The sequence below is a fragment of the Salmo salar genome, chromosome ssa16 (assembly GCF_905237065.1).
Source record: "Salmo salar chromosome ssa16, Ssal_v3.1, whole genome shotgun sequence".
Lineage (NCBI taxonomy): Eukaryota > Metazoa > Chordata > Actinopteri > Salmoniformes > Salmonidae > Salmo > Salmo salar.
Genome location: NC_059457.1, coordinates 73,868,635 through 73,878,857, shown reverse-complemented (window position 1 = coordinate 73,878,857; position 10,223 = coordinate 73,868,635). Strand labels below are relative to the sequence as shown.

The window sequence follows — 10,223 nt, the reverse complement described above, 5'->3', positions numbered from 1 at the left end:
TGGCTGGTGAAATTATTATTCAATAGATCTCTATGTGTATATCAATGAAGTGAATTGTGTATGCTTGTAGATAATAAAATAAATGGTTTAGACAATATCTTGTGTTATCAAAAGGTAGGCTATAAACAAATAATGTATTTTCACTTTGGACGTAATCTCTCATTCTCGGTTTTAATAAACAGATTTGAAACAAAAATGTTGCACTTTCTAGTTACGGACAAAGGCAATGTGTTGTGCATTGTCTTTGTGGTCAAACAAATAATTGTCACTTATCAATGTCACAACTGTGAAGTTTGAGGAGAGAACGCTTGCACGCACCTGTCCTGAAATCACTAATTAGGCAACGGTGGACTCAGCACGCTGGGGGTGGAGACAGTCTGTAGCACGCCACCATCCCTCATTGGGCGGCATCTGAATGCTCTAGTCCTGATGGGCACTAGAGCAAGCGAGATACAACCCATACCTAAATCACAGTGTGGGGCAACGGGTGAGCTGAGACTGAGTGTAGCTTACCCCGTCCACCATTTAATAAAAATATATATCGGGTATTTGTACTTTTCCATCCAATGGATGCAGCAGTGATGAACCCCCAGATAATGACGGATGTCAACGGCAACAGCAATGCCGCGAACGCCGAACTGGAGGTGAAAAAGCTCCAAGAGCTGGTTCGGAAATTGGAGCGGCAAAATGAGCAATTGAGGACGCGGGCGAACGGCTGCACTGGCAGCCCCCACATTCTACCTCCCTCCCCGGCCTACATGGCCGGGAGCTACTGCATACCTAGTCCGTTACCGACGCTACTGTGCCAGTCTTCCTTGGAGTCATTTTTCCCGTTGGACGAACCGTTCGAATATTTACATTCACATTATGTTGATACTGCTCTCGAGACGGATGCTGATTATATGGAACCTACGGTTCTGGATGAGGTGGACATTCTGGACCTAGATGCTATATTCTCTAATGAAGACTCTGAAGCTACCTGGTAACTATTTCACAATGTCCGATGGTTTGTATAATGTAGCTGAGAGGTGGCAAATTTAATCTGACAGATTTCTTTGAAACTTGCAGTCCTTATTTGCATATGACAATTTATCTGTCATATACGATGGTGATGCAGTGTTCTGTTTATTTTCTAGGATATGTGACTGTTACTCTGGTAGACGTAGGCCTATGGAATATAATGATGTACCTGCAAATGAGACTCAAATCCTAGTAGGAATGATATACGACAACAAAGCCACACCTTCGGAGCAAATTGGACAGAAATATGGAGCTGACACCTGTTCCAATGTCATTCGATTTGGCTTTAGCGAACACAACACATCGATTTGTTGCAATTTATCATAGTCAACGATTATGATTGAGTAGACGGCCACTGTGCTCTGAAAATGTGCCTGTTGAAATGGAGGCTAGACTGCATCAGTCTGAGACATGACGACTGGACACAAAGTGCTGTTATTTTAGTGGTAAAACGTATGCAAAAGAATACCCGCTGATAAAAGGTGACATTATAGTTTTGACTCATTCTTTATTATGTCAAATCTATTAGAGTGCCCAAAACCAATTTTGGACTGCAGTCAGAATTGGCTGCTCCTCACTATGCGCCACGGTTTGCACTTGTTGGCTACAATCAATATGATTCTATTCTCAGGTCCTAAGTGAGGTTTTGGCTTGATGTACATTTTTGGGATCATAGTAAAACTGGAAAACGTATCCCTGATCCGAAACCAGTCTTCCCTGTAGACCCATAAGGGTTGATATGGGACTATAGGGCAGTAAAATCCTCTTCATTCCTCCTCTTCTGGCTCTCATCCTCAGTGGTGGTTCTAGACCATTTAATCTGGGGGGGCCAAGCTGGGGCCAGTTGTACTGTTAGAGGGGCCAGTTACATTAGATGTTGTTATATCGTTTTCTTCACTGCATTGCAGGCATTAGCAGGCAAAAGACCATGTTCATAATCATTCAACAATGTATTTGCATTTCCATTATAATTTTCATTTGCATTACATATTCAGTATCAGGTCACATTAACTGTATTCTCTGGTTGTTGTGGTCACATCAACTGCTAGTGCTCATCCTGTCTTCCCTGCAGGCTCTATGTGTCAGCCAAGGCCCGGCTGTGGGGGGAGAGCCCTGTTACCCCCCTCCAGTGGAGCAGACAGGTCCTGGACAGCCCCAGAACAGAGGTGGAGTCTGCCCGCTCACTGTGCCTCAGGTTGGACCAAGGTATGAGGAGGGGTGGAAACTAGGGACCAACAAGGGTGGATGGATGGATGGATTGATAGATGGATGGCTATATAATAGACCATAGGTTTCTATCAACCTGCCGAAGCGTTTTGTTTTCAGACTTTCTTTCAGCAGATGGTTATGATTCTACTTTACTGTGTGTGTGGGTACATGGAGGTGTGTGTGGGTACATGGAGGTGTGTGTGGGTACATGGAGGTGTGTGTGGGTACATGGAGGTGTGTGTGGGTACATGGAGGTGTGTGTGGGTACATGGAGGTGTGTGTGGGTACATGGAGGTGTGTGTGGGTACATGGAGGTGTGTGTGGGTACATGGAGGTGTGTGTGGGTACATGGAGGTGAGGGGGGGGGCTAGCACTGTGATGTCTTGAGCTCAGTGTGAAACAGGTCCTCAAGTCTCTCAGGATTATGTAACCAGCCAACTCCAGACTATTTTGCACTCTGAGGTAAAAGTACAGCACCTTGCCAGATAGTCACTAGCCACACCCAGTACTGGCTACATTAAACTACACACAGTACTGGCTACATTAAACTACACCCAGTACTGGCTACATTAAACTACACCCAGTACTGGCTACATTAAACTACACCCAGTACTGGCTACATTAAACTACACCCAGTACTGGCTACATTAAACTACACCCAGTACTGGCTACATTAAACTACACACGATGGTCATGCACAAGCGGAGTCACTCCTGAAAAGACAGCCGTATACAAACCTACACACCCACACATTCGCAGCATGGTTATGACAGTGAGGGCATTCATTTCACCTGGTCAGGTGATGGAGATCACGTTCTAATTCACGGGTTTCAGTGGAGAGGTGACTGGGTCGAATGAGAATGAATGGGTGGCCGTGAAGCGGAGGTATGAGTGGTAACGTCAGGGTTAATGCCTCTACTCCTGATACATTCCATGGTGTCCAATGACCACTGAGAGTGGACCTTGGGTTAATGTCTGAGAGGAAGCTGTGGTGTGAAACAGGACAGTGAATAGATGTAACGTCTCCCACGGTCTTCGCTGAAGGTAATGTATTAATACAGCTTTAGTCCTCTAAGCTCTTAATGAGAGGTGAAGCGCTGGCCACAACTGTCTGTCACTTTCAACCACTTAGTGTAAACACACACGTCAGCTTAATTGCATTTCTTTTCACTATTATATATTTGAAAAGTATCTGTTTTTGCACATTAGATCCAATTTAACTTGGCGTTCATATCATATACTTGTCATGCAACAGCTTATCGTTGCATCAGTGCAGCTGCCATTTTATTTTTTTAACCAGGCGAGTCAGTTACGAACAATTCTTATTTACAATGACGGCCTAGGAACAGTGGGTTAACTGCCTTGTTCAGGGGCAGAACGACAGATTTTTACCTTGTCAGACCTGGGATTCGATCTAGCAACCTTTCGGTTACTAGTCCAACGCTCTAACCACTAGGCTACCTGCCGCCAATGCATCATGTGAACTACAGGTAACCGCCAAAATAAAGGGAACAACAACATAAAGTGTAATACTTATAAAATATACTTTTATCCCTCATACTCTTGTTTCCTTTATTTCGTCAGTTACCTGGATTTCACTACAATATATTGCTGTAAGGATCTCTACTAGAAGCCCGTGTATTAATTCCACAGTAGCTGTAACTGCAGGAAAAGCCTTCCGCTGCTTTCACACTTGACCTACTATCTGCCTGTTGCTACGTTCACAGGGCCTCCCTCGGCAACCAGAGGGGTAACCATGGTTACCGTGTTTACATGAAAGGCATCTCGCCTCGATGCTGCTAAGTGGCTTATATTCTCAGTGACAGGTATAACGTAACCCCACTCTATCTGTGGTGCAGGGATATATGCAGCGCTGTGTTGAGCAGCTCACAGTCGAACCACCACACAGAGGGAAAGAGAGAGATGATTTGCTTTTTCAGCTCTGCCACATTTATTAATCATTCTTCTCTCTCTTTGTTCTTTTGATCCACCACATCTCTTCTAGGTAGATTGCTGGGATATTTGCTTAGCGAGTGTTCATTACTGTAGGTCTCCTCTATGAATATATATCAGATGGTGTGTGTGGTCGCTGCTCCGTCCCTGGTCCTGGCCTGTGCTGAATGGGTGTGTTGAGCAGTGTGTGTGTGAGGGTTGTGAATGCAGCTTTGTCTCCTGGGCATTGGACAGCAGATGTGTTCCCTGGCTGCTACTGAATAGTGGTTCTGTGACTGTCACAGCAATGTGACGCGCTGGGTGTGAGGTAAACAACCGCTTCACACTGCTGATCTCTGTTCCTTGTGAGGGGCCCGGAAAGCACTGACAGCTGTGTGTGTGTGTGTTTTGGGGGTGGTCCGATACAGTACAGTATGACATTGCCTTTTTCCCTCCCTCCTCCCCCTACCTCCCATGTGTAGTCCATAGGTGGCGGGGGGTCTTCTCCAGCCACTCTTCCCCTGCCCTCCCCCTGAGACGTGTAGCTGGAGTGTCCCCCCTCAGTGCCTCGTTCTCCAGGTCCTGCTCCACCCCTCCGCCCGCTGACAGACCTGGTAAATACACACACAGATTACTGTGTGACATAATAATGTTACCATAATATTACCATATGACATTAGTTGAACTAGGCGTTTTTCAACCTTGCAACCTGATCAGGAGAAACTCTTGTCCCTATTGAGCAGGAAACCTCTGCGCCCTATTGAGCAGAATCGGGGCCCTATTGAGCAGAATCGGGGCCCTATTGAGCAGAATCGGGGCCCTATTGAGCAGAATCGGGGCCCTATTGAGCAGAATCGGGGCCCTATTGAGCAGAATCGGGGCCCTATTGAGCAGAATCGGGGCCATATTGAACAGAATCGGGGCCATATTGAACAGAAAAATCCTGGGCCGTGTTGAGCAGAAACTCAACTCTCCTGATCAGTTCACCAGGTGAGGAAAACCCCTGGTCCTTAGACATGAGGGCTACTCCATCCATGATTACTACTTAAACATGGTATTTCACAACTGAAAAAAATACCACAGTCTCTTCATTGAAATAGTTGTATTTTTTCTCCATTGAAACAACTCTCCATGATTCGCTCTTTCTCTCCCCCTTATCCTGTCTCTGTCCCCTCCCTTTCTTTCTCCCTCCGTCAGACTCATTCTCCTCACCCCTCCATCCTCTCCTCCACCTGTCCCTGACTCCTGTAGGGAAGGCTGAGAGAATTCCCACATTCCTCCCAGCCAATCACAATCGCAGTAAGCCTCGCTCGCTCCCCCGCTGGCCCACGTTGTCTGTCTCTCTATGTCATGTCAAGGTTTGCATCTCAATAGTCTGTCTGAAAGAGCTTCCTCTCCTTGTCTCCTCTCCTTCATTCCTGCTGATGTTAGAGATATGGACAGGTGAAACGCCTTAAGTTTCACCTACTGGCTGTCTTGTTAGATCAGAACAGAGGTGGACACAAGAAGAGAGGAGAGGACGCCACTATAGACTATTGAGAAGTCCCCGAGGTCATCATTCATCATTTGTCACGGCAAGAGAAGGAGTGTTTCAGTGTGTGTTCAGTTTCTGCTGCTTCAGGTGTTTGCCATGTGAAGTTCAACATAGTGGGATGGTGAGGGGACAGACTTGAGGTGAAAAGTCAATTTGGTGATGGTTGCTCCACATGTCACACAGCTAGGTCGAGCCTGTGGGACCTGGTTGGCGGCCATAATGGAAAATGGCCATAGGGGCTTGGAGTGGCCATAAACACAATATGGCCTTTTCTAGATTTGTCTGTTATTTGTGGTGCTTCTATCACCAAAGGCACAATTCCATGATGTGGCCTCCCTACTAACAGTGACTCGGCAATGTTTCTTAAAGGGAGAGGGATGTTTTTTTGCTGCCAGTGTACCTCTATCTAAACTAATCTTGCTTTTCATCTGGTCAGTATTCTTTGTGTTCATTGTTAATGTAAAATCTCTGCAATGTCATTTGTCTGTCACCTGACCTTTGAACTCTGTTGTTGTGTGCTGAAGGCCGCAGCCTCCGGCGGTTCCTCCTCAGCCCCCAGTCTTCCATGGACAGTGAGCTCAGTGCCTCTGAGCTGGAGGATGACTCCGTCACGCGGGGATACAAGCTGCAGGACCTTGTTGACGTCCAGGTCATGGCTCGTCTGCAGGAGGACAGTGAGTCCCTCACCCTTTATTAAAAACAGTTTTGGTGTTGTCACATAGTTGTGACTATATATTGTTTTACATAGTAAGAGGTGAGTTTTCCCCCCTTTCTATGTAAAAGTGTGGAAAATGCTTTATAAATCAGAACCACTTATTGTTATTATTATTAACTATTGAGCAGGTGACCTGAAAGGGAATAACTCTGGGCCCCAAGGTTAAAAGTAGGGCCCAGAGTTGTTCCTGGTCAGTTCATGTGGTCTTAGATTCCTGGCCATTTTCTTGCCCTTTATTGTTCCTCTCTCTCCTTATCTTCCTCTGTCCTTCTCTCCCTTCTAACACTGTAACATGTGATACAAGAACTCAGACTTCATCCAGGCTTTATTAACCTTAACCTCAGGCGCAGAAGGTGACGACTGAGCGTGTGCGTGTTTGTCCGTATTTCCCCCTCCTTCAGGTCTTCGTCAGGACTACGCCACCACCTCCATCAACCGCCGCAGCGCCAGCTTCTCCTTCCTCTCCCTTCATCACAGCGGCGAGGCCGACCTGGAGGAGGAAGAGGATGAGGAAGAGTACGGGCAGCTACCTCCTCCCCAGCCCCGCCTGACCCGTGTGGGACCCACCCTGCAGCGCGGCCTCTCCCACTCCCACACCTTCTCCAGCATACGGGACTGGAGGAGGAGCACAACCAGCCTCTCCAGCCCCTCCACCCCTCAGTACCCCTCTGGAGGATTCTCCTATCAGCCCCCACCCCAACCCCAGGCCCTGGCCAGCCCCACACTCAGCACCTACACACCCGAACAACAGGGCTTCAGGCCTGGATCAGGTGAGCATGCCTGGCCCATGCAGGTACTTGGGTTGCGTTCATTAGAGAAAATGGGAGATTATTATTATATTTTTTTTAAATGATGACAATAAATGTTTTTATTGGACAGTGTTCTCCTGTTCGGTGTCTATTGGACTCAACCCCGGCCCTCTGCTTAAATTTATGAAATCTCACACTAATAAGAATTCTTGCTTTGCAAGACTCTCCTCTAATAATGTTTTGTGTGTATTTATGTTGGCTATGTATTTTGGAGATCACATTTGGAATGTACATTTTTCAAACAAGCCTTTTTGTTGTCTTGATGGAACATTTGCATAACAACAAAGTACAATATTAGTAGGGCTACAAAATAATTGACACACGACATGATGGCCCTCTTATGAAATAGTTATACTAATCTATTTATAGGTTTGTGTTCAACTTGTCATTGTTTAATGGCGGAACAGGTCATTAAGGTCACCCACTCGTTAGGTACTTCCCTAGCCTGTTGACTGTACTGGCAGACTACCAGGGATGTGCTCACTGTAAGCCTCTTCAGACACTGACTGTTCCGTAAGCTCTTGGAGGCTATTCTGTTTCTGTTCTGGGAGCTAAACAGGAGAGGGACACTGGCTAGAGGGTGGTGAGATTACAGGAGATGTTTATCTTTGGGGCCTCAACACTGGTGTTCTTCAAGAGAGATTAGTGAGTGACACGTATTCCCTTGAAGAGGGCTCTATGTCGAATCTGAGATGATAAAGTCTTAGTCATCTAGATCTGTGGCCTTGAATTTGTGTGTGTGTGTACACATTATATTTAGATAAGCTGCGGAGGAGCATGCCCAACCTGTTCAGGGCTCCCAGTGTGCCTAGCCCACTGAGCCCAGCCAATCACATCGGCTCTCCTTCCACCCTTCGGAACAGTCTGAGCTTCGACTCGTCCAATGGGCTGGCCAGCAGGCTACAGTCCTCCAGTGAGATACCGTCTTCTTTGTTTTAGCTCTGACCATACACATACTATAAAAACTGCAGAGCTTGATTGACTTGCCAGAATTCATCAAATTGAAAATGATCATTCTAAGTAGGTAGTCTATACAGTAGATCTGAGGAAAACATGAATATTATATCAATTCATTAAATATTCCATTAATCTGTATATGATATTGTCAACCCCCTGTTCCTCTCCCCACTAGTCCCTTCACCCGGTCAGTTGCAGAACAGAGTCCAGAGTGTGGGGAACTTCCAGTCGTTGTCGCGGCAACCCCTCAAAGCCACAGCCTACGTCAGCCCCACTGTGAAAGGGCCAGTTACCATGCCGACCTCCACCAGTCTGCAGTCCCTGAGCGGCATCAGTGGGATCCCCCTCCCCAGTAAACCAGCCGTGGGGGTTGGGGGCACTCCTACACCCCCCCGGAGCAGCCTGCCCCGCCCAGCCTCCTTTATCGGGACCAGCTCCACCCCTCGAAGCAAGATCGCCCAACCCACACGCAGGTAGGCTACTGTAGGACACTAGGGGTGCGCCAACAAGCTCAAAACTAGGTTCTTGTTGTCTGGGATTGTAATTTCCTATTTTTCGTCTCAATCTGATCTTCTTTTCCCCAGTTTATTGACGCCTCCTAAGAGCTTGTCCACCCTGAGTGCCCTACGAGACGGGAGCTGGAGAGATGGCTGCTACTGAGACAGGGATGAATGGAGACATGAATGGAGAGATGAGATCCAGAGAAGAAGAAGAGCTGGCAATGTAGAGAGACCCTGCTGGTTGGGGTCACTCACTGCCACACAAAGTGTTCTTGGGGAATTGAGAAGGCAGGTCAACCAAACTATAGGGAATAACAACCTTGTGTAGAATGCCCTCATGATTGGGTATGTGAGGTGTGGTCAGCACTCAACATGCATTCTCCACCTGTCCAATTTGGTCTGTGCCAAGGGGAATCCCCCTGTTGATAGTTTATGCACTAACAAGTTTTAACCACATTATGGTTACATTAACATAGAAAGAGCTGCCACTTTATGCTAATTAAGCCACAATTAGTTTTTTTTTTACTTTGGAACTCTGATTAATAAAAGGTGTATTTTCTCTTAATGGAGAGCACCAAATATGCTGCTAAAAAAAAGTCAAAATCAATCCCTATTGTCTGGGTGTATTTGGTCTAATTTTTACATGGCAAGGTATATTTCAAATAAATCTTATATTATTTATTATGTTATGATTAGTGTAGAGACTAAAGTTAACTTTCAGTGTGCATTGTTGGGATGCTGATCGTATTGATGCAATATTCTTCATTATTTTTTTTATGTGAAGCATATTAACCAAATTAAAGCTAATGTCTGAATCTGTTTACAAAATGTCTCACCAAGACAGGGAAATGACTTCAAGTTGTGTTTTGGACACTTTTTAAACTATAAAGATTCACTGGCATATCTATGAAATATTTGTAATTGTTGCACTGATTGTACAAGTGTGAATTGAAATGTAATTGTTTTTGTTCATTATATTTGTGATATTGCACTTTTATGGTTAATTATAATTTTGTTGATGAAGAGCACAGGGTAGATGTTTTGTCTTTTGGGATGAAGGATTACTTTTTAAAGATCACTTACGTAGCATTCTGTCTGTTAATCATGTTTTCAGTATTTAAGAAAAGCAGGTTAGTCTTCTCACCATCTTTCTCAAAACATTTTTTTTTACTGTATTTAATTGAATGAGTGTAGTTGTTTTAAAAACTAAAATTAAAGATTTTCAAATGATAAAAGTATTATTTGAACCTGATATTCAATTATGTCTCGAGTTAGTAGGCTACTGGTTATTTTCACAGGTGAAGTTCTTACATTTTCGCTAAATTTGTCAGATTGATTGTATTCAGTTTCCGTATCAAACAACATGTAACACTTTCTGTTTCAAGCCTATCCCAAACTATAACCCTTACCTTAACCACTCACCGTTAATGCCTAACCTAAAAAATGTGGAGTTAATGTCTAAACAACCTTACACGGAACCCAAACCGCGAGCGCCATTGTGCATAAATGTATTTTGTCCCCCCACACCAAACGCGATCACGACAAGC

The 10,223-nt window shown here is 45.2% G+C and overlaps 1 protein-coding gene across 3 annotated transcripts; it reads left to right on the top strand.

The window, feature by feature from the left end:
- Positions 1-402: 402 nt before the first annotated feature.
- Positions 403-9,588, top strand: LOC106592212 (SLAIN motif-containing protein 1). 3 transcript variants are annotated; one of them, XM_045697772.1, is made up of 9 exons: positions 404-982; positions 2,093-2,226; positions 4,644-4,775; positions 5,359-5,460; positions 6,220-6,369; positions 6,812-7,180; positions 7,980-8,132; positions 8,352-8,649; positions 8,761-9,588. In XM_045697772.1, exons 1-9 carry the CDS (start codon positions 567-569, stop codon positions 8,834-8,836), a joined length of 1,830 nt encoding a protein of 609 aa, XP_045553728.1. In that variant the 5' UTR covers positions 404-566; the 3' UTR covers positions 8,837-9,588. The 3 variants fall into 3 exon arrangements, with proteins under 3 accessions (XP_045553730.1, XP_045553728.1, XP_045553729.1); XM_045697773.1 differs by lacking the exon at positions 5,359-5,460 and having other exon boundaries at positions 405-982; XM_045697774.1 differs by lacking the exons at positions 4,644-4,775; positions 5,359-5,460 and having other exon boundaries at positions 403-982.
- Positions 9,589-10,223: the final 635 nt, after the last annotated feature.